At 45.7% G+C, this 24,909-nt stretch overlaps 2 protein-coding genes across 3 annotated transcripts in view; one reads left to right on the top strand and one right to left on the bottom strand.

The window, feature by feature from the left end:
* adck1 (aarF domain containing kinase 1) overlaps positions 1-4,556 on the bottom strand; it is a 92,717-nt gene extending 88,161 nt beyond the window's left edge. The window contains exon 1 of one of the 2 annotated variants that reach the window (XM_007906009.2): positions 4,521-4,556. The gene's annotated coding sequence lies outside the window, so the exon portion shown is untranslated. Of the gene's footprint in view, positions 1-4,456; positions 4,488-4,520 lie in introns of those variants that run through there. The other variant, XM_042338330.1, reaches the window with a different exon arrangement.
* Positions 4,557-5,370: 814 nt separating this feature from the next.
* snw1 (SNW domain containing 1) lies at positions 5,371-24,844 on the top strand. Its single transcript, XM_042338062.1, has 14 exons — positions 5,371-5,446; positions 7,646-7,796; positions 10,484-10,645; positions 11,431-11,526; positions 12,521-12,627; positions 16,206-16,310; positions 17,519-17,588; positions 18,531-18,596; positions 19,587-19,703; positions 20,185-20,323; positions 21,405-21,498; positions 22,325-22,442; positions 23,946-24,109; positions 24,496-24,844. Exons 1-14 carry the CDS (start codon positions 5,433-5,435, stop codon positions 24,698-24,700), a joined length of 1,608 nt encoding a protein of 535 aa, XP_042193996.1. The 5' UTR covers positions 5,371-5,432; the 3' UTR covers positions 24,701-24,844.
* Positions 24,845-24,909: the final 65 nt, after the last annotated feature.

Raw genomic sequence — 24,909 nt, 5'->3', positions numbered from 1 at the left:
GAGTGCACTAACCAAAACCCTACAGGACTCCATAGGATCGTTTGTAGTCATTACTCACCGCTTCCCCATCAGCACTGCCTAGTTCCAATAGCCACTGAGAGGGACAATTTCAGACAGTCACTACCTCCCTGCTCAAGCCCATGGACCAACATAAATCTTTTTTGAACACCCACTCAATGCAAAGGCCTGTATAGCAGGTGTGCAAGGAGCAGTCATCAAACAAAGCTGTTAAACGAATGCTCCTGAAGCGAGGAAAATTGATAAAACCTGCAAGTACAGGACCCAGTGCTATTTCTGTCTGTCGCCATGGGTACATCAAGCTGGCCAGAACTGTGCAAGGATGTCTGATTAGCTGCTGGGACTGGCACAGTCAATGGGAACTAGTGAACGCAGCACTCTGGAGCAGAGCATCAACAGCCTGCATATTTATTTATGGTGTTTGTACGCGATTGCATTGATATAGGACTTTATAACAGCAAAATATCTCAATTGTAACTTGCGCTCATAAAGCTCCTTTGAAGTATGATTCTTGAAGCTCTTTACAAAGTCCAACCTGGGGACACTGGGTGCAGGTGGAGGGGATCCTGATGTTGCTGACAACAAGTCTGGTCAAAGAGATAGGTTTTGAATTGGGTTTTGAAGGCTGGAAACGTTAAATTGAGGTCCTGACAATTCGTAATAGTTTTTAGGAAGGCTTTACGGAGCGCAGGAGTGAGAGCAAGACTAAAACCAAATAGCCACACATGACCTTGGTTTAACGTCTCATTCAAAGGACAGCACCTCTGACAATTCTGCATTCCCTCCAGTGCTGAGCGTGAGCTCAAATATCCCGATGTGGGATTTGAAGTGGTTTTAGCTGATTAGACTCCAGCAGTTACCCCAATGCACACTCTGGGGTCCCCCAAGCCTTGGCTCTTGCCATCCTGCGCCAAATACTTTCCAGAATTAGGTAAGCAGGATGCGTCCCTCCAGAGAGAGAGAGAGTGCATTCCATTCCAACAATCTACCTCTGGGATTTACACGTGTAGGTGGGATGCATGGAAATCTCAGTTTGATTTGAATATTCTTAAGCATAGCGGTGGGTTTCCGCGTGTGTCAGACACCCGGCTGACCAAATAAATGACTTGAAGCCACAATGTTCTGACCCAGAAGCGAGCGTGCTCCACCTGACTCAATGCCACAGTGCAGGACGCATTTACCCGCTGGTCTATAATCAAGGTACTCCATCCACTTTCAATCAGAAGCAGTTACGTTTCTGTGAGCTTGCAGTATTGAATACTTGTCTGTCAACACCACGCTGTGATGCTTTCAGAACACCATAGGAGGCTTGAAGCACAGAATCTACCTGAAAAACGTGCAACTTATTTTGATCCTGTGTCCCCACAGTGCTGCCTTTACTAGTTTCCATCGATTGTGCTTTGTCCCATCTCTATTCAACAGTCCTTTCTTGCCCTCCGTCGTAACTCTTTCTCTCTGTTATTAACAAGGAGCGGGTATTTTTACACAAGAAATCTCCCGGCTCCTTTGTCTACCTTCCCATGTCTCACACATCCTCTCCTCCAACTCCAAATGTGAGGCCTTGGAGGAGAGGACTTGATGGACTTTGTTGAATCCAAAATTGAGGGGATCTGCTCTGTTCCCTCTGTCCTTCCTACTAATACCCCCTCCCCACCTTCCCCTCTACCCTCCATCTATCCCTCCCTCCACACTTTGGCATCATCTCCCCCTTTTCTCACCTCCATCATTTCCCAAATGAGACCCAACACTTTGACCCCATCCCTAACCCTCTCCTTACCTCCCATCTCCACCTCCTTGCCCCCTACTAACACTGTGACAAGTCCTTGATAACAGCCAATTTTCTCCAGTTGAATGCCGACAAGGCTAAGGCTCTTTTCTGGGTACCTGCGACTGTCCAGTGCCTTGGGACATCCTCCCGACGTGAAAGGAACTATATAAACGCAGTTTGTTTGGCTACCAGCAGGATAATGGACGAAAATGACCACAGTTTCCACATGTTGAAGCTTTTGACCATCAGCATTAACAGACTTGAACACAGCAAAACAATCAGGCAGATAGTTATGAGCGTCAGACAGATGGTAGCTTTAATCATTGAATCCCAATCCCCTGCCTTTCCTCCAAATCCCGCCTTGCGCAAGTCCTGTACTCTTAAATTCTTGAATTAATTTCTCATTACTGGCGTTCTTAGCCAGCACAAATTCTCTCAACCGTTTGTGTGAAGAAGTGTTTTCTGTATTCACTCCCTAACAGCGTTGCTCTAATTTCGAGATTATGTCCATGTGCCTCTTGTCAGGAGTTTAGCTCAGAGTCCAGTCCAATATTCCAGTGCACTACTGCATCATTGGAGGTGTCATCCTTTCAACGCCACAGCAATGTGCCAAAAACAGCCATGAAACGAATGATCAATTTTATTTGGGAGATTGTTGGCTAGGAGACACCGAGCTGGGGAGAAAGAGGAGGTGACTATAGACACAGTCGAAGAGGAAGGTCTTCAGGTTTTCTCTTAAACAACTTTTAAGAGAGAAATAGATAATTATTTGGGGAGGACAAGTTTGCAGGGCTATAGGGAGAGCGGGATTGAGGTAGGTAGCTCTTTTCAAAGAGCCAGCACAGACACGGTGGGCCAAGTGGCCTCCTTCTGTGCTGTATAATTCTATGAAGTGAAGTAAGATAATATACATGTAAGATGTGATACATGTTCACAATTAAAATAATGAAGGGGTGTGGCAGAGGACGAGGGAGAGGCAGATTATAACAGACTTGTTAAGTTGCACAGCCTATTTTTGGTGGAGTATTATGTAATTCAATGTAATGGATACAGGAATATATTTGAGTAATGATCAAGGTCAATGCACACAGGGAGGTCAAGATGACAAGCAAAATCAAAAAATGAGCAAAACTTACTTTAATTAGACAGTTATAGCCTAGAGATTTTGGGGGAGTGTGTAAGGCAGCCCCTCACTTTACACAATCTTCCTCACTCTCTCTCTGTGACTCTCCCATTCACTCCCTGACTATCTCCGTGTCTCTCATTCACTTCCTCCTCTCTTTGTCTGTCTGACTCATTCACTCACTCACCCCCCCACACCCCCTCTCACTCACTCCCTCACCATCTCTCTCTAACCCCCGCGCCCCCCCCCAGATTCTGCCTCCCTCTCACTCACTGCATTTGATATAGCGCCTTGTCACATTGTCGAGACATCTCAAAGCGCTTCACGGGATACAGAGTAAAGTGAGGTGACCGAGTATATTGTGGGTGAAACACAACAACAACAAAATGACATTTGTGAAGTGCCTTTCACGTCAGGAGGACATCCCAGGGCGCTGAATGGTTGGGAATCAGGACCCGGGCGTGGGGGAGCAGGGTTGGGGTGGGCAGAGAGGTAGGAGGGAGGATGAAGGCACGGTCGAAAAGGAGGGTCTTGAGTCGTGTCTTGAAGGAGGCAAGGGAGGGAGTAAGGCGCAGGGACTGTGGGATGGAGTCCCAAAGGGTGCACGAGGATTTCAGCGGCCTGAGGGGTGAGGCAGTGTCGGGAGTCGGGCAATTGCGCACAGCAGAGGCCCACAAACAGTCGTGAAGCGAGCGACCAATTTTATCGGCAATTTTAGTGGAGTCCTGTAGCTCAGTGGTTAGAGCACTCGCTTTGCAAGTGAGAGACCTGGGTTCAATCCCCGGCAGGTCAGGGCCAAACCTTGGGCAAGTTTCCTTACTCCACACAGAGCCTAATAATAATCCCTCCAAAACCAAAAACAATAATAAATTGGTCATTTTCAATCTACGACTGTTTGTGGGACATTGCTGTGCGCAATTGGCTGCCGCGTCCGCCCACAAATATACAGTCAATTCACTTTACAGTGTGTTCTGTGAAGCGCTTTGGGACGTCCTCCCGACGTGAAAAGCGCTATATCAAATGCAAGGATTATTATTATTATTATTATTATCTGGGGGATTGCCAGCCGGGACACCGGGAGAGAGAGAGAGAGAAACTCCGCTCTCTTTTTGAATAGCGCCGGCGGGAGATCTTTAACGTCCACCTGAACAGGACACAGACGGGGAGTTTTTGGTTTAACGTCTCGTCCGAAGGACGGCACATCCGAAGACAACCCTCCCGCCACCCGCCCCCCAGCGCCGCACTGGAGCATCGGCTTAGACTATGTGACTCCGAGTCCTAACATAGAATCATAGAATTACACAGCGCAGAAGGAGGCCATTCGGGCCCTGGTGTGGCTCTTTGACCAGAGCTTTTCCAACTGAACCCCCACTCCCCCGCCCTCTCTCCCCACAGCCCTGCAAACTTGTCCTCCCCCCTCCCCCCCCCCCAAATAATGATCGACTTCTCCCTTAAAAGTTGTGGTGGAATCGGCTCCCACCAGCCTTTCAGACGTGAAAAAGCGGGTGTTTGAACCCACAATCCGAGGAGAGAGTTCAGGGTCTCACCTTGAAGGACCGCCAGGGAGTGCCCCCCTCCCCCCACAGGGAGACCTGTGCGTTTGGTCCTTACCGGCTGCTCCCTCCGGCGCTGCTCCGGCTCCGACCAGGCCTCGTCTCCATGGCGACCAGCGAGGCTGCGGGCGAGAGACGAGCCGGGAACCTGCCGACCACAGCGGGCTTCTCTCCTGATGGCCGGCCGGGCCCCGGGGATGATAGCGAGCGGCTACCGGGAGTCGGCGAACTGCGAATGGCTTTGATCTTTTGCGCCAACCGTAAACTTTGCGAACAATTATCTTTTTATGTGTCAGAGGAAGGGGGGGAGAGAACTACAACTCCCGGCGGCCTCTGCGCCAGGACGTCAGCAACTCGCGGCGACCGAGGCCCTGCGTGCCCCGTGACGTCAGATGTACCTTGGGAGCGTGGGCAGGTTGGGCGGGTTCACGTTCAATTTGGGCGGATTTTTGTCGTCACTGCGCGTGTGTAAAAAAAACGGTTGGGGGGGAGGGGTCGGCGCCTAATTTTTTTTAAACAAACACAAAGTTAATTTAAAAACCTGCAAAACGTGCTTTACCCCCTTTTGGGGATCTTTTCGTACACAAACCTAAATCGTCCACTCTGATGGTACTCACATAGAAATATTTGGGCTACTTTGGGGCTCGTAGCGGGAGGATTGGGGGCTGCAAACTGCGTGTGACGTCAGACGCAGGGCTCGGAGTGTGGACGTTGGTGGGTGGGTGGTCGCGTGACGTCAGACGCAGGGCTCGGAGCGTGGACGTTGGTGGGTGGGTGGCCGCGTGACGTCAGACGCAGGGCTCGGAGCGTGGACGTTGGTGGGTGGGTGGCCGCGTGACGTCAGACGCAGGGCTCGGAGCGTGGACGTTGGTGGGTGGGTGGCCGCGTGACGTCAGAGACGCAGGGCACGGAGTGTGGACGTTGGTGGGAGAGCTGCCGCGTGACGTCAGACGCATGGTGTCGGGACAAGATGGCGCTGACGAGGTTGGTGTTCCTCTTCTCGGGTCGTTGGGCAGGAGGGGCGGCGGCGGAGAGGCACCGGGGCTCGGCGGGGGGGCCTCCCGCAGCCGAAGCCCAGCGCGCTGCGCAGCTCCGGGGGAGAAAATTACCGCCCCTTAGTTACTTCGGCCGCCTCCGCGAGGCCTGTAAAAGCCTCGGCCTTTCCTACCTGCTCAGCCCAGGCCCGGACCCGCAGCCTCTGAGGCCCCCGCGCTCAGCTCCGCAAGTGGCCGAGAGGCGCCCAAAGTGATCTCATTGCCACTCAATTTACTTTTATATAGTTTTTTTTAAAAATTATATTGTATATATATATAGAGAGAGATATATATATAGATATGTGGTGTACATAGTCTCCAAACAGTTAATCCCTTCAAAACAAACAAACAAAAAAATAATGTGGTCACTCAATCCACGACTGTGTGTGGGACACCGCTGTGCGCAATTGTCCGCCGTGTTTCACCTACAAAATATACGGTCAATTCACTTTACAGTATATTCTGTGAAGCGCTTTGAGACGTCTCGAAGACGTGATAAGGCGCTGTATCAAATTCAAGGATTATTATTATTAATTGTTCCGTTCTGTGTTTTTATTTGTTTCCTTTTACTGGTAATGTTGGGCCACAGATCGGGCACTGAAAATAATAACAATAATCCTTGCATTTAATATAGTGGCTCATCACATTGCTGCGACATCTCAAAGCGCTTCACAGCATATACAGTACAGTGAATCGACTGTATTTTATGGGCCAAACGAAATTCAGTCAAATGAAAACGAGTATCGTCTTTCACGATGCACAGATTTTACAGCTGCAGTATGATTTGAACTTATCTCAAAATACAACAATAACAAGATTACATTTGTATAGAGCTTTTCACGTCGGAAGGACTTCCCAAGGCACAGATAAAGTTGTATTCTCTTTCTGCCCAAACAACCAGTGATAGTTGATGGATTGTTAATTCAATGCGACTTTTGGAAAGGTCAGGTTAACGCTGCTACCCGTGCTTCAACAAAGCTTGGGAGTTTTACTCCCGGTTATCCCAGTTTATGAACCCTCCTCATCCAAATTTGCACTTAAGGTGACAAAGCAGGATTATTAAGCGCCTTGGGGTGCTCTCCCAACATGAAAGGCGCTGGACGTAAATGTCAATTTGTATTGTCAATTAAAAATAATTGACTGTTTGTTGGTTCATCATTCATGCTGTGGCAAATTGGCTGATAGGTTTGCCTCCATGCTTCCCTTCATATGCAATTATTTTCTAAAGTGGTTTGACTATTTCTGCATATTTATAGAAAGGCAGCATGTAACTGCAAGTTGTTAAACCTGTTAGATTTTCCTGAATTGTAACTCGAGTTGACTAATGGTGCAGATTAATCTCTGGAACTTGTTACCTCAAACCCTTTGTTTTACACCTCTCTGCCCATCTTCAAATCACACCTGAAGATTCCTCTTCAACCGTGCCTTCAGTCACCTACCCGCTTTCCAGCTCAGTGTCAAACTACTCTGCTGTTAAGTGTTCCGACACGCTAGCCGCAAGAAGGACCCTATTCAAATCCAAGTTGTTGTAATTGGATGGAATTGTTGCCCTCCTATTGCCTTTCTCATTCTGAAGTGAAAGGTTCTCACCTGGTTTGAGTCCTTACTTAACCAACCGTCATCACTTTATCTCCACAAACATTATTTCCTCCCACCCCGCTCAATCACCTGTGGTATACCCCAAGGCTTCATTTTCGGCTCCCTTCTTTTCCTGATTTACATGCTCTCTCTCAGCGATATCATCTACAGGCACGGGGTAAGTGTCCACATGTAAGCGGATGACACACAAATCTACTTTTCCTTAACCAGTTGCAACTCCAGATCCATTGATGGTCTGTCAACTTGTCTGTCAGGTTTTGCCCACAAAATATACAGTCAATTCACTTTATAGTATATTCTGTGAAGCGCTTTGAGACGTCTCAAAGACACGCTATTTCAAATGCAAGGATTATTATTATTATTTCAAGGCAAACTTCCTGCAAACTTCTTGCAGCTGAACATCAACAAGACGGAAGCCATAATCCTCGGCTTCATCAGTCAGAATCCGCCATTGTTAAGCACTCTGAGACGGTGCCCGTCTGTTAACTTAAATACAAGTTGTTTTTGAGGTAAGTAGATAACCATTGTGATTTCATTCTCTTTCCTGCAGCTTTTTACCAGCACCAACTCAGCTGTCCCAGGACCAGCTGGAGTCTGAAGAGAAATCTCATTCTCGAGTGAGACAGACCGCTTTAGTGGCTTCACGGCGAGAGCCTCCACCATATGGATACAGAAAGGGTTGGATTCCTCGAACCGTTGAGGTAATTGTTTTAGATAAATCCCTTTATAACCCAGATGGAACAAATTGCATTTGTTATTGCTGCCAAATGACTCCTCCCGTCATTGGCAATCTTTGCTGGCATTTAGTTCTACCTGCCCTGGGTTCTTCTTCCTGTATTCCATCCTGGTAGCTATCGTCATGTGTGTTCCTAGTTTTGTTTTTATAAATGCACTGAAATTAGTATTTAAAAGGAGAGCAAGTGGGCTATTAGCAAGTGGACTGCCATGATGGTTCAAGCAGAATCCAGAATAGCCTTTAGAAGTGAATTAGACAAATATCTGAAAAAAAATTGTAAAGGGAAAGGGCGATTGAGCTTTTTCACCGGGGAAGCACGGTTGACAGAATGGCTGCCCTCAGTGCTGTAAAATTGTGTGAACTGTGAGTGCAGGAGAACAATTCAATCCATGACAAATTGCAGTCAAGCCTAATCCTGTCTTCATCCACACTGCTTGAACCACACACAAACTCTCTAGCAGAGAGAGATGTCTGGATATCAATTACGATCAGAGTTTCTTAGTTGAGTTTGCTAATCGACTGTCCAGGGATGTTATGGCTGATTGTACCGCTTCAACCCAGGCTGCGATTGGCTTAACTGCACACGTGACTGGTGAAAAGTTTCTGGGTTGTAAGTGCTTGTGCTGCACCGGGGCTTGCTTTTACCCTGGAGGGAAATGGGGAGTCGATGCAATTGTCCGATGAGTCAAACTTTTAAGAAAAAGTCTGTTGTATTTTACTCTACCCTGTGTGAGGTGTACTGTATAAACGCAAGTTGTTGTGTTCTAAGTTCTGCGCTGACATTCTGTGCACGGTTGTTGTTTTTGCCATGTGAAAACTCTTTTCTAATGGGCAGCTTCAATACCTAATGTTCCAGTATTTAATACGTGCTGGATAATTGACCATGAGGATTTGCGCTCCATTGAAGCACACAGAATGGTTCCCAGGTGATGAGTCTCAATCTTCTGAAACATGGGTTTTTATCTGATTACCTTGAAAGGATATCAAGTAATAAATAATATGCTGCAGACCTGGTGCAGTAATCAGCTGTTAAAATCTTTAGCTAGTACAAGCGGGATTTTCTTGATATAGAGAAGATTAGATGAAGAGTCAAGGCTCATATGGGCAACACGTCCCCAAGGTTGAGAATTTGAGAGAGAAACATGGTCACATGCTTCATGTGTCTTTCTGATAGCGCACTGTGTGCAAAATGGCCACTGCGTTTGCCTACAAATACACAGTCACTGGTACAATTAGCACTTTGAGAACTTAATATTATTAATAATAATTGTTGCCGTTGACACAGCGCCGTATCATGTCGTTGAAACGTCTCAAAGCACTTCACGAAATATATTGTAAAGTGAGTTGACTGTATTTTCTGGGCGAAACGTGGCCACCAATTGTGCACAGCAGTGTCCCACAAACAGTCGTGGATTGAGCATCCATTTATTGTGGGGTGGGGGATGCTTCTATCCGGAAAGTGATCCGTCAATCGACAAACAGCCAAGCTTCTGGTAAACAGGCGTAAACAGGAACTTGCCTGAGGTTTCGCCCTGCCCGGAAATTGACTTTATGGGCACTTTATCGAAAGCAAGGATTCTAATAATCTTGTAAAATAAGGTAACATCATGAAGCTTACAGAGGAAAAACAGGCCACTTGGACTGAGCTAGTGTATTACTCTGCATGAGCCATCTAATTTGACTCACACTCTTGCTCCCCGTACACTTCAACCTTTCCCCTTTACAAGCATCTATCTGATTCCCTTGATGGATTCTACCTCACCAATGGTTTGTGGTAGAGAATTTTACCTTCCAACCACGTAGTGTAATGGCTTTTCCCCCTAACCTCCCTTTGAAATTCTTTTCACACTCTTAGATTTGGGACCCTATCAGATCAATAGCTTCCAAAAAGAAACTAGTCCTGCTTTACAGTGACATATTGCAAAGATAAACACAATCTTTCCTGCTGGAATGCATTATTTATTGACAAACTAACAGTACAATCAGAAAACCTGGCAGCATCACAACAAACACAGGAGCCAGTTGAGTTAAAAAAATCAATAGCCAGCTCCTCCGGGAACTGAGGATATAACTTTGGATTACATGCGTAGAATTACATCGAACGATGCAGCACAGCAGCAGGCCAGTTGGCCCAACTTGCTTGTGCCTGCGTTTATACTATGTTTGCATTCGATATAGCGCCTTATCACGTCATTGAGACGAATCAAAGCACTTCACAGTACAATGGATTGAGTGTGTATTTTTTGGGCCAAATTCGGCTACCAATTGTGCACGAGCACGTCCCCCAAACAGTTGTTATTATTTTGAGGGATTATCACACCCAGAAAGCGATCCGCCAATCAACTAACAACCGGGTTCCTACTTACTGCTGGGTAAAGAGAGACGTGTAGAGGAAGGTTTTGTCCTGGAATCGAACCCAGGTCCTCTCGCTTGTGGGGCGAGCGCTGTAAACACTACACTGCAGGACTCCACATGGCAACCTCACTGTGTTTAAAATGACTGCTGGGTTTCCACACAAGCAGACAATCACTGCACTTGACAGCATTTGAGATGAGTTTTGAGATGTTCTGACATTGATGTGTCAATTGCTGGCACTATTTTTCATAACTTGTTGCAGAGTGGTTCTGATGTGCCTGAGTTTTTTCCACACAGGATTTTGGCGATGGAGGGGCGTTCCCGGAGATCCCCGTGGCACAGTATCCATTGGATATCGGTCGCAAGAAGAAATCCTCCAACTCCCTGGCGGTTCAGGTGGACGCAGAAGGAAAGATTAAATTTGATGCCATCGCGAGGCAAGGCCAAGCCAAAGACAAGGTATTCTCCTTAGCCAAAGCATGGCAGTGTGTGCACAAACAAGCATTCTGAGCTATTTGCCTTTGTGAAGGACACTATATAAATGAATGTTGTTGTTGAGCTTGACTGGCTCCGGCCTCCTGCATGTCCTTCGTGTATTCCGTTCCACCATCGGTGGCCGCGCTTTCAGCCATTTCTCCCTGAAACTCTGGAACACTTCCTCTATCCCTCCGCCTTGCCCCTTCCTTCCCCATGTTCGGATCGCAGCTGAAGACCTTCCTCTTTGCCCGTGCCTACAGTCACCTTCCCCCCCAGCTTGGCATCGTGCTGTGCCACAATCAAGCGCTCTGGGGAGTTATATAAATATATAAATAACTCTGGGGAGTTATATAAATTTTATATAAATATAAAAGTAGTTGTTGTACACAGTGAAAACAGTCGCAAATTCTTTTCTCTAACCTTTATAAGACCTGTTTTGCATCTCAACTGAAACCTTTCTATTTTCCTCTGGGAGCGGGCAATACTTGTCCTGAGTTCATCCCTGATCGGAGAGGGTTGAGTTTATGCCGGTTGAGAGGTTGCGATCACTTGGACCTAGAATAAAGCATACCAACAGTTTACTGCAAATGGAGTGTGCGTAAGGTTGGGAGACAATAAACTGAGGCAATACTGAGTTGCTTCTTGTTAATCCATTCACTAACCACGTCCATCGTCCAGTGAAACCCATTTGATTTGCATCTACGTTCAATTTATTCTCGCGCCAAATTAATGTAGAACTGCTTTTTCTGCTTTTTTTTTCTCTCCAGGTGATCTACAGCAAGTACACAGATTTAATTCCTAAAGAAATTATCAACGAAGATGATCCAGGGCTGCAGCGACCTGATGAGGAAAGCATCAAGGAGGTATGTCATTCATTAGTAATGTGTGAGATCAAATACCTTGTGGCCATTTACCAACACTTCTTTGGGGTATTGCGGTGTTTAAAACAATAAAGGGATTTGATAGGGTAGCAAAGAAACAAAGAAACTATTTGCTCTGGTGTATGGGGAACTCCAGAATAGAGGGGTGGGGAGGGCATCATCTTAAAATTAAAAAGAGCTAGGCCATTTAGGAGTGAAATCAGGAAGCATTTTTTTCACGCAAAGGACAGTGCAAATCTGAAATTCTCTCCCCTAAAAGGCTGTGGACGCTGGATCCATTTACATTTTCAAGACTGAGGTGGATAGATTTTTACTAGGTCGGGGCGTTAAGGGATGTGGGGCAAGGACAGATAATTGGAGTTGAAGTGCAGATCAGCCATGATCTAATAGAATGGTGGAACAGGCTTGAGGGGCGGAATGGCCTCCTCCTTATGAGACGTAAGGATTATTAGCATTTTTAACACGCCCATACATGATGTGTACCATATTTTTCTAGGAGTGGGCTTGTGTCTAGGCTGATTGCATGTTCTGCACAGTTGTGCAATGTCGCGGTTGAGTCCGAGGTTCTTACATAAGAATTGCTAGACGAAAGAAGACCGAGGTCCATCCATTTCGCCTTCTACCATCCTGACAGTCACTTGCACATGTCATGTCCCAAACTATATTCTTGCCCTCAATCTGTGCTTTGCCAGCCTTGCTTGCCCTATAGCACCGTAAGCTTCCATATGTTTGAAACGTTGGTGTTTTGGCAGCGCAATCAAACTCTTTAATTGGGGGTCCCAATTATACAGTGTGTAGCAGTGTCTCAGTATGGACACTAATACACTGTGACAGTTAGCTTTGGCCTGAGTAAAACGGCCCATTAATGCCCAAATTACAATTGGAGGCTGAACTATCCGCAATGTTTGGGAAACTCGTTGTTGTGGGTGCAGCACTGCTGGGAGCCTGTTGTCATTTATCTCCCGTTTCATTGCAGTTGACAGAAAAGACGCGATCGGCACTCGAGAAACAAGTATCGCAGAAGGTGGCGGCCGCCATGCCCGTCCGGGCAGCTGAGAAACTGGCCCCCGCCCAGTACATCAGGTTAGAGGGGTTGTTATTCTTAACCATCATGTTGGACTAACAATTAATAATAATTAGTAAAAAAACTTAATCGTTAACCTCTTCGACCGTGCCTACGGTCACCTCCCCCAGAGTCGCGCTCTGGGACACCACTCAGCACGAGGGGCGCTATATAAATGCAAGTTGCTGTTGTTGGAAATAACCTGAGTATTAAATCTGCCGTCTCTCTCCCCAAATCCCTTTGCTTTCATCCTCCCTCCCAGTCGCCAAACACATTTAAAAACATACGTGTTGTGTTATCTGTGCCTTTGGTGAACACTCCTTAATTTCCTCCGTTTGGAGGACACCTTCTCCCCAGCCACACCCCCTCCCCACGACACACACACACACACGCGCGCGCACACATGTCTTTATGAAGCACATTGAGATATGCCTGAACTCTGGAACACTCTCCCTGAGTCCCATCGCCTTGCCCCCTCCATAATAATAATAATAATAATAATAATAATCCTTGCATTTGATATAGCGCTTTTCACGTCGGGAGGACGTCCCAAAGCGCTTCACAGAACATACTGTAAAGTGAATTGACTGTATATTTTTTGTGGGCGAACGCGGCAGCCAATTGCGCACAGCAATGTCCCACAAACAGTCGTAGATTGTAAATGACCAATTTATTATTGTTTTTGGTTTTGGAGGGATTATTATTAGGCTCTGTGTGGAGTAAGGAAACTTGCCCAAGGTTTCGCCCTGTCCTGCCTGGAATTGAACTCCGGTCTCTCACTTGCAAAGCGAGTGCTCTAACCACTGAGCTACAGGACTCCACATCCCCATCCCCATCTTCAGGTCACAGCTGAGGACCTTCCCCTATGACTGTGCATATGGTCAACTCCCCCCGGCTCAGAGTCAGGCTCAGCCAGTTTCAAGCGCCCTGAGATGCTACACTGCATAAGGGGAGCTATATAAATGCAAGAACAGATTACATTTGTGCAGCGCCTTTCACTTTGGGAAGACGTCCCAAATCACTGGACAGTTGGGGATTTGGACCCGAGCAGGGGTTTGGGATCAGGAGGGGCGGAGGGCAGGGAGGGTAGGGGTAAGAAGGTGGCCAAAAACAGTGGTCTTGAGACGTACTTTGATGCACAGTCATAGGGGAAGGTGGTTGTTGATGTTGAGGTATTCATTCTAGTTGAAAGTCTGTTTTACTCTGAGTCTAGGTTAGAATCTCTGTGTCAACAGCCACTTTCATTGGTTGTTTTGTCAATTCAGTGAAAAGTTTTGTACATTTCCACACTGCCCTTCCACAATACAGAGTACAGAACATTCTTACCCAAGCAAATCTGTGTCCGTTGTATTTTGTTTCTCATGGTAGAGGATGGCAAGGCAGAGATAAAAACAGCCAGACTAATACTTTATTCAATTAAATTGCGACGGATAACATCAGAAGGGAGAGATCCTTCATGGCTCAATGACAACTCACTGTTCCCTGTCACAATAGAAAGGATTCTGTTATTTGCAGTGACTGATGTATCTTTCGAGCAGCCCTCAGGTCAAATCATAGAGTCTTGTTGAATAATGCAGTCTTCGTTTTTCTTTCCTGTGGGATGGAGGACTTTATAGATGAACCAAACCCATTATCAGATTTATGCAGTGGTCTTTTGACTGGAGAGGCTTGATTTCAGTTCCATTTATACAATTCCTTTTTCTCCGGTTGCAAGTGCTCAGCTGGGCTAAGCGTTGTAATGTCATGGGAACTGTCATTGACAGAAGTTAAGAGTAGAGTAGTGGGACTAAGTGGATAGCTCTTTCAGGGACAAGCACAGACACAGGGCAAATGGCCTCCTTTGTGCTGTGAAAATTCTGTGAATCTACGTCACCGGACTACCTTATAATGGACGACAAGTACTTGTGCTTTTCACAGCGAGGAATTCAAAATTACTGCACGAGGGCAGTGAAGGGAAATCTCAGTGCTGTGGCAAAGTGTGGTTAATTTTGTGTCTCAACACAAATGAGGGAGCGACACTCCTCCCATCACTGTCACTCACTGGGATGACTTCTCTTGGCTGAAATGTAAGCCGTAGAATAGCTGATTTTCACACTGCGTGTTCCGAATTCACTCCAGAGTTCAACCTCTACCAAGGAAGAAAAACGATCATGCAGTGCAATCTTTCTCTCCTTTCCTCCCCTCTCTCTCGCTCTCTTCCTCCCCTCCCCCACCTCCCTCCCCTCCCTCTCTCTCGCTCCCTGAAATGTCTGTAAATGTTTCCTTCCTCAGAAATCAGGCTAGATGGAAAATAAACTACCGGAAGGCTTGGCATAAATTAAACATTTATTTTGACCATCAATTCTATCTCTGATCTCTTCTGCACACTACATTGTCAGCCTGTCTTAGCAACCTCGTCTCTGAGGTGTGTGGTTAAGCTCGACATTGAGATGTTTTGACATGATAAGACGCTATATCAAATGCAGGGATTATTATTGTAATAAAACATAAATTTTAGCAATAGGTTTTTATATGCCACCTTTTCACTTAATTCCCTTAATCCTCAAACACCTTCATCCCACCTCTTTCTCTCTCGCGCTCTCTCTTTTTCTCTCTCTCTCGTGAAACCCCTTTTGTAACAAGTTCAATTATTTGTTTCACTCACACACAAAAACACACAGTTAGTCCACTTTTATAGTGTATCATGTGAAGCGCTTTGAGCCGTCTCAGATGACGTGATAAGGCGCTATATCAAATACAAGAATTATTATTAAGTGGCCTCTCCTGTATATTGCATCCCTGTGTTGTCCAAGGCTAAGTATGTTGAGCTCTGCCTTCTTTTGAAATCTGTTGAAAGTATCTACACACCCTGAGGCGTTGCATCCACCGGATACATCAGTAGCCTAGATGTTTGAGACAAGTTGCCTTCATTAACCATTTTATGCATTGTGTGACTGACTTGTATTGCTTAAAGAGGCACTCATCAATCTTACACAATTTATTTTGGAGTCCTGTAGCTCAGTGGTTAGAGCACTCGCTTTGCAAGTGAGAGACCTGAGTTCAATTCCAGGCAGGGCGAAACCTTGGGCAAGTTTCCTTACTCCACACGCCTAATAATAATCCCTCCAAAACCAAAAACAATAATTAAATTGGTCATTTTCAATCTACGACTGTTTGTGGGACATTGCTGTGCGCAATTGGCTGCCGCGTTCGCCCACAAATATACAGTCAATTCACTTTACAGTGTGTTCTGTGAAGCGCTTTGGGACGTCCTCCTGACGTGAAAAGCGCTATATCAAATGCAAGGATTATTATTATTATTATTATTATTATTTTGTGGGGACACTGCTGTGCGCAATTGGCTGCCGCGTTTCGCCCACAAAACATCCACTTTACAGCATATTCTTTAAGATGTCTCGATGACGTGATAAGGCGCTACATCAAATGCAAGGATTATTATTATTATTTAATAATCCTTGCATTTTCAAATCATTCTATTTCTTTTAAAAAAAAGTTTATTCTTTAAATGCTCAACAAAAAAAACCTTTGGGTAAGTGCAAAACACTGAGTTCATGGAAACAATGAGTGACGGTCTTTGCCATATTCTCTCTGTGCTCAGGTACACGCCATCTCAGCAAGGTGTCGCTTTCAACTCGGGAGCCAAACAGAGGGTCATCAGGATGGTGGAAATGCAGAAGGACCCCATGGAACCGCCTCGCTTTAAGTAAGTGAATTTGGCGAACAGGGAAAAGTTTTTTTTTAAAATTTAAATGTGCTTGCAACCTTTTAAATGCCTCCAAGCTCATCGTGTGTAGGAGTCAGCCTGGCTCAGCAGTAGCACTCTCGCCTCTGAGTCAAAAGGTTGTGGGTTCAAACCCCCATGTCGGGATTTAGAATCACACAGCATAAGCTGATGCTCCAATGCAGTGGGGCTTTCTGTTGCATTGTCGGAGATGCCGTCCTTCGGATGAGATGTTAAACCAAGGCCCCATCTGTCTGTTCAGGTGGACGTTAAAGATCCCACTACGCTATTCGAAAAGAGAAGGTAGTTTCTCTCTCCCGGTGTCCTGGCCAACAAATAAAATTGGTCCTTAACTTCTCGGCTGATTGTGGGATTTTGTTGTGCGCGAAATAGTTGCTGCTTTTGTCCAAATTTAGTCACTACACTGGACAGCAACTACATCTGAAATGCTTCGACAGGTCATTTAAGGGCTCTATAATAAACGGAAGGGTGATTATTTTATTCTCTTCGTCCCAAGTGCGGAACATTGCGCAGTATCACAAACCCTGAGTGTACGTGGTGACGAGCCTGACGTTTTTTTTGACATGATCAGCATCAGTGCAGTCTCTTGCTCCTGTCTCTGAAGCGCTAAAACTAAAATAAAAAACAAAAAATCCCCAATACTGTGGCATTTGTGGTTTTCCCAGTTACAGCACAGCCACTGGCAGGGCTGAGGTTAATGTAAAGGGATCAGAAGCCCACGTCAGTTTGATTGATTTCAAGATCCTCTCGTTTTTAATTCCCTTCATGCCCTCGCACCACCCTACCTCTCCGACCTGGTTAACCTCCTCCACCCACTGCCTCCGCTCAGCTGGCTCCGGCCTCATTCGTCCCTCGTGCCCTCTGTTCCACCATCGGTGGCCGTGCCTTCAGCCACTGCGCCCCAAACGTCTGGAACTCTCTCCTTCAATCCCTCCCCCTCCCTCCCCACCTTCCAATCCCGCCTAAAGACATCCCTTTTTGATCGCGCTTACGGTCACCTCCCCCCTCCCTCTCCCCCCCGGCTCGTTGTCAGATCCACCACTGTCAAGCGCTCCGGGATGCTACCTCGCGTGAAGGGCGCGATATAAATGCAAGTTGTTGTTGGTTCCACTGTACCCGCAGCCTCTGGCTGAGCTTGCGTTTGACCAGCTTTGTTCTCTTGTGTTTAGAATCAACAAGAAGATCCCTCGGGGCCCCCCCTCACCTCCAGCCCCCGTCATGCACTCGCCCAGCAGAAAGGTAAGATAACCCATCAGCCAAAGTCTCACCACAAGCAGTGACAGAACCAGCTCGATGGGCTGAATGACTGACCTCCTGTTCCTGCGTTCTGAGATGCATTGTCAGCTGCGTTTTATTTTTTGGATTTCAGCTGAGAGATCTGTGGAGAACGACTTCACACTAGACTGAGCGAATCTAGAAGTCGCATATCTCCTTGTGGGCGCTTGCTGCTGTATGGGTTGCAAGCTTGATTAGATAGGGCTAAGTGGCTCGATGGCTTTTGGAGTCCTGTAGCCTAGTGGTTAGCGCGGCTCACCTAGCAAGGTAGATGACCCAGTTCGATTCCTGTGCGCGGCGAAACCTGAGGCAAGTTTACTTACTCCACCTTACTCCACACGTCTCTGTTTACCTAACAGTAAGTAGGAACTCGGTTGTTAGTCGATTGGCAGATTGCTTTCCGGGGATAATAATCACTTTTTAAAAAAAAATAATAATTTTGTGGTCGCTCAATCCGTGACTCTGTGTGGAACGCTGCTGCGTTTCGCCCATAAAATACTTTACAATATATTCGGTGAAGCGCTTTGAGATGACGTGATAAGGCGCTGTATCAAATGCAAGGATTATTATTATTACTTCGCGGAAAAGCTTTGGGCTGCCACACTGAAACCTTGGAGGTTTGATGGTCACGTGATAACTATAGAGGGATGAAACGTGCTGTGTCTGTGCTTCAGCTTGGCAGCTTGTGAGAGTGCACTGTTCCTTGGGTGTCAGAGAGGAGGACGAGTGATTCCTGCTCTTTGATTTGCGATAGATACAATATAATCTCTTCTGTACAGCAGGCAAGTAACACCAAGGTCTCCGCAGTTCACACGGCTTGTTTTGATATGCGTGGTCCTTGCTCGCATCTGTATGTTTGTCCTGGCTTCTTGTTAAATTTACCGGCTTCCTGTAATGTATTTTCAGATGACAGTAAAGGAACAGCAAGAATGGAAAATTCCCCCGTGCATATCCAACTGGAAAAACGCAAAGGTGAGCCTCCGACCTTCAGTCTGTCTTTCTTTCTTTCTCTCTTTCTCTTTCTTCCCCGCTTGAAATTCATTTTGGCCCACGCTTCTGAGCATCGCAGCATGTTTACTGTGGAATCCAGTGGACAGACAGCCCATCCGGTCTATTTCAGCCTGACTGACTTACCTGCGAGATGTTTAACATTATTTGAGTAACTGGGCTCTATATCAAATGCAAGGATTATTGTTATTATATTCTGGAGCATACACTCACTCACTGCTCATTGCACTGAAACAAGCCGTGCACCTAATTCAGATTCAGCTCCAGGAGGGTGGTGGCTGTGGCAGTGAAGCTGATGGCGTGTGGCTACTGTAAGGCAGTGCATCACAAGACATTACAGTCTGTTCCACTTAGGATCCCTGTGTAACATTTGATTTATTTCTTAACTAAACGGCTCCTGGGAAGACGTTTCTCATCTGTATTGGAATAGGATGTGTGATTCTGCTGAACATGTGAGTGCAATGGTACGTCTGAATCCATTCTGGAGCAAGATGAGCAGTGCAAGTGTCATTTTCACTGTGGAGCAGGACTTTGATCGTCGTCAAATTCATTAAAGATTGGGATATATTAACGTATTAACATTTCAAAGAGGCTTTAGCATTCAATTAAAAAAAATCTTTTGCAACAATGAACACAAATTCATCCAGATTAATTTGCAATCTTAATTTAGCCAGCGATGAAAACCTTAGCAACCAGTGTTGCTGCGTTCCTGTGAACTGCCATTTCAGTGGAAAACACGGCTCGTTGCTTTAATGGAGAGTCCACACTGATGAACCTATGGCCCATGTGTGTGCTTATCTGAAGGGAATCTCTGGTATGGACTTGGCTTTGATTCCTGGAGAATGACAGCCACACCGTGTTGCTACAAACTATCCCCCCCTTCCTCGTGTCGGGCCGGGGAGGTCCCGTTCTTTCAGCTCTTGATGTTTGTTTTTGTGTGTTTCTGGGCACCAGGGTTACACCATTCCCCTGGACAAGCGTCTGGCTGCTGATGGCAGAGGGCTTCAGACTGTCCACATCAATGAGAACTTCGCCAAACTGGCAGAGGCGCTCTACATCGCAGACAGAAAGGTACGTTTAGAGACGCAGCAAAATTCCAGCAAAGTTTGACTGTTTCTATTCTGAATAATTACGCTTCTTCCCTCCCCTCCCACCCCCACACCAATAGGTGCCTTCTCACCTCCCTACCTATCCGACCTGCTTACCCCTGACCCCGCTCCGTCATCCGCTGCCTCTGCTCGTCTGGCTCCAGCCTCCTGTTTGTCCTTCGTCCCCTCCGCTCCACCATCGGTGGCCGTACCTTCAGCCACTACGCCCCGATAGTCTGGAACTCTCTGCCTTAGTCCCTCCGCTCGCCTCACATTCAAATCCCACCTAAAGACCTTCCTTTTTGATCGTGCTTATGGTCACCTCTCCCCCTGGCTTGGTGCCAGACTCCTCCACTGTGAAGCGCTCCGGGACGCTACCCTGTGTGAAGGGCGCTTTGTAAATGCAAGTCGTTGTTGAAACCGTTCCTTCCCACTAACTGACTTGCGTTGCATTGTGTACATAGGCCCGTGAAGCTGTGGAGATGCGAGCGCAAGTGGAAAGGAAAATGGCTCAGAAAGAGAAAGAGAAGAAGGAGGAAAAACTCCGAGAGCTGGCTCAGATTGCGAGGGAGAAGAGAGCCGGCATCAAGGTTCACGAGAAAGGTATTGGATGCTAACATGATCATACATCAGATCTCAACGAATTCAGTCAGGGGAGAGATTCACAGAGCTGAACTGGTTTGCATTGCATTTATTTAGTTACAGAAATGTATTTGGATTGTGTTTCGCCTAAAAAATACTCCGTCAATTCACTCTACAGTATATACCGTGAAGCACTTTGAGAAGTCTCGAAGACGTGATAAGGTGCTGTATCAAATGCAAGGATTATTATTATTCCCAATTCTTTCCTCATATCTCTTGATATCTTTTTTACTGCTCAGGTACATATCCATTTCTCTTTTGAATTATTCTATTGATGGAGCCTCGGTAACCACTTCTGATAATGAATTCAACTGGTAAAACATTTTGTACCTCAATTTGAAAGAGGCATTATATATTGCAAAAAAAAATTTACATTTTGATTGAATTCATTGGTACTAACCTGCAGGATCTGTGACTATTATATGGAGTGAGTGAAACAGCATCAGTTATGCAACGTTTCTGTGGGTGGAATGTAAATTCCGTTCCTTTTCCGCTTTTAATTAGTCGTGTTAATTATATTTAAAAAAGAAAGTTTATCCAACAAAGTTTGAAAGGAACTGATGTTAAAAGTAAAACCTCTTCACGAAGGTTAATGGAGTCCTGTAGCTCATTGGTTAGAGCATTTGCCTTGTAAGCGAGAGACCTGAGTTCTATTCCCGGCATTCCCGGGGCGAAATGTTGGGCAAGATTCCTTAATCTACAGGCCTCCATTTACCTAGCAGTAATGGGGAACCCGGATGTTAGTTGATTGGCGGATCGCTTTTCCGGGGGATAATAATTCCTTTAAAAAAAATAATAAATTGACCACTTCAATCCACGATTGTTTGTGGGACGCTGCTGTGCGCAACTGACTGCCGCCTTTTTCCCACAAAATATACAGTCAATTCTCTTCACGGTATATTGTGTGAAGCGCTTTGAAACGTCTCGAAGACGTGATAAGGCGCTGTGTGAAATGCAAGGATTATTGTTGTTGTTAAATTTTTGAAATGATTCCATGGAGTTACTCTCCAGACATCTTTTTAACTGTTTTCTTTTCTTAAAGAGGAAAATGAAAGGGAGCGAGATGAAATTCGTCACGAGAGAAGAAAAGACCGACAGCACGATCGTAATGTTGCGAGGGCAGCACCTGATAAGAGGTACTACAGAGAGAGAGAGATGTCACCACTGTTTCATTGTGGGTGTGAAAACAGTGGATATCGTGTTTTGCGTGTGTTGTGTGTCTTTACCTGTCTGTTTGTAATTTTAATCCTTCATCTGGAAAAGCATGTGGATCATTGTGTGACATTTCACTGCACGTGAAGAGTTAATGGGAAATAAATGTTAATTGGGCCCAGATATTACCTGTGGCAACCGAGGGTGGTGCATCTAATTCCATGTGGAGTCTTGTAGCTCAGTGGTTAGAGCTCTCACCTCGCAGGCTCGATTCCCGGCAGGGTGAAATGTTGGGCAAGTTTCCTTACTCCACACGCCCCTCAAGAAAGAAAAAATTAATAAAAATTGGTCATTTCAATCCACGACTGTTTGTGGGACATTGCTGTGCTCAATTGGCTGCTGCATTTTGCCCACAAATATACAGTCAATTCACTTTACAGTCTATTCTGTGAAGCGCTTGGAGACGTGTAGAAGATGTGAAAAGCACTATATCAAATGCAAGGATTATTATTACTACTACTCCACACGCCTCTGTTTATCTGGCAGTAATGGGGAACTCGGTTGTTAGTCAATTGGCGGATCGCTTTTCTGGGGGTAATAATTCCTTCACAAAAAATAATAACAAATTGGTCACTTCAATCTACAACTGTTTGTGGGACACTGCTGTGCGCAATTGGCTGCTGCGTTTCGCCCACAAAATGTAGTTAATTCACTTCATAGTATATTCTGAGGCGCTCTGAGACGTCTCGAAGACGTGATAAGGAGCTGTATCAAATGCAAGGATCATTACTGTTACTTGTTAACCATCAGGTCCAAACTGCAGAAGGACCAGGATCGAGATATCAGTGAGCTGATTGCCTTGGGGGTGCCAAATCAACGGGTGTCAACCGAAATCCAGTACGACCAAAGACTCTTCAACCAGAACAAGGTAGGCAGGGCGACCATCGCAAAGCAGCGTCGATGGAGTCTTCTTTGGAGAGGACAGTGGAGTGGAATTAGCACATGGCAGCCCAACCCCTTCGCTCCTCGCTCAATGACTGTCAGAGCTGAGGCCATTGGCTTCCTTGTTCGTCCCCACACCAGCAGGTGAAGGGAGCAACAACAACAACATCATCAAATTACACTTGTAGAGCACCCTTCACATCGGAAAGACGTCCCAGGGCGCTGGACAGTCAAGTTCTTTTGGACCTGAGTTGGGGTCAGGGTGGGTGGAGGTGGGAGGGTGGCCGAGGGCACAGTCGAAGAGGAAGATCTTTAGACGGTACTTGAAGGAGGCAAGAGAGGGGATAGAGTTCAAGACGACATGATGAGCTATATAAATGCTAGGATTATTATTTTTAATTTATCTGGCGTATAGGTTTTTAACGTTGCCTGTATTTTGTGGGGTGGGGGGGGGGGGGGGGAGCCAACACGTGAATATGTTCGCTGAACTTATGCAGTCAGTCTGCTTTAAGTCAGTGTTTATATCGGTGGCCACAGCCTAATATATGTGTAACAATAACAGGTTTTTACAACTGAAAACTTGTGAAATTAATCAATTTTTTACAACCTAAGAAAGTAATAATCCTTGCATTTGATATAGCGCCTTATCACAATGTGACAGCTTTTTGTTGGTGACATTGTGATAATACTGGAAATACAATTTTATTCCTGTTGCTGATTTTCCCCCAGTGATGATTTACATTTACACAGCGGCTTTCACGTAAAACAAACATCTCAGAGCGCTTTGCAAATAAAATTGACTGGAAATGAAACGAGTGCGTTACAGACAAATGCAGCAGCAAATCTGCGCTATAGCAATGTCACATGAATAAGCCAATTAATTTGAATTAACAAGTGTTATCAAATCTGAATGTTTAAAATTGCTTATTGTGGAGAGAATGAGCTGATGGCTTTTCCCCCAGCGGCTGCAAACCTGCAGAACTCTGTCCCAACATTGTGGATTCATTTTGTTACCAATAGAACTCTGAACATGTATGGCCTTTTATTCAATTAATTTGACGATTCATTTTAAAACGTAACAAGGAAATTGGTTGCGAATATCAGATAAACGCCCTGTGTCATAAATGTATTTGAAACGGGTCAGTAATTTAGCAGCTCGTTAGTTTCAGTAACTAATAATGCTTGTTAAATTAAATAAGAACATAAGAATTTGCTAGGCAAAAGATCAAGGCCCATCCAATTTGTCCTCCATCATCCTGGCAGTCCCTTGACATGTCGTGTCCCAAACTATATACTGGATCCCCAGATATTATTTCCTAACAGAAATTTATGTAATAAATTCTCACTGAGAGGCTTCATTCTTCGTCCGACGAAGAAATAACACCCTGGATGGGGTTTGCCAAGCACTTTCAGATGTCTCAAAGACGTGATGAGGCGCTATATCAATTGCAAGGATTATTATTATTGTTGTTATTCCTTCTGTTCCCAGGGGTTAAGCAGCGGCTTTGCAGGAGGCGAGGATGAGCTTTACAATGTGTACGACCAGCCCTGGAGAGGAGGCAAGGACATGGCCCAAAATCTTTACCGGCCAAGCAAGAATACAGACAAAGACATTTACGGTGACGATTTAGACACGCTGATGAAAAATAACAGGTAGGTGTTTAAAAGAACGACCTTCACTTAGAATTCATGTTGAATGGACTTGAAAGAAAGATAAAATCTGTAGGTTGAGTGGGACATAGTTTGTTGTGGCTGCACATACTCAAATTCCAATGTACTAATAGGTGCAAAAAATCTATTGTCGATAAGCAGCAAAACGTTTTAGCCCCAATCACATTGTACAGGTATTAATTGAGATTACTGATTAACTGAACTAAGTCGAGCACTGGCACCCGAAGCTCAGTGTTGAGATATGTACTTGTGACTTGCAACTGCTAATGAGCTGGTTTGATCCCCGGGGAGAGTGTAAGGCACTCTGATCGTACATGTATCTTTAGGCAAGATGTTGACAAACGGCATCATTTATATTCTTGCTTTAGGTTTGTTCCGGACAAAGAGTTCTCTGGCACAGACCGCAGCCGGCAACGTCGTGAAGGCCCGGTCCAGTTTGAGAGGGACGAAGAGGATCCCTTTGGTCTGGACAAGTTCTTGGAAGAAGCTAAGCAGCACGGCGGGTCCAAGAGGCCGGAAAGCGGGCGTTCAAAAGAGTACGAGCACGAGGGCAAGAAACGGAGAAAGGAATAGCCAGGACTGTGTATGTGCCACACTTTGTGATATAGGAAAGTCTAGTTTAAACCCTTCTGGGTCTTTGTCTGCGTGGAAACGTCAGCCAGCGTAGCAGAAAGTATCTCAAAGCTGCCTGGGTTTCCTTTCAACTAGCAATGGGGTCAGCGATTTCTTGCTCATTTTTGTGTCTTGAGAGGAAGTGAACAGTACAAAAACGTTACACATAA

Source organism: Callorhinchus milii, unplaced genomic scaffold, assembly GCF_018977255.1.
Source record: "Callorhinchus milii isolate IMCB2004 unplaced genomic scaffold, IMCB_Cmil_1.0 Scaffold9, whole genome shotgun sequence".
Classification (NCBI taxonomy): domain Eukaryota; kingdom Metazoa; phylum Chordata; class Chondrichthyes; order Chimaeriformes; family Callorhinchidae; genus Callorhinchus; species Callorhinchus milii.
Note: the sequence above shows the minus strand (reverse complement) of the source record. Positions and strands in the feature narration are given on the sequence as shown.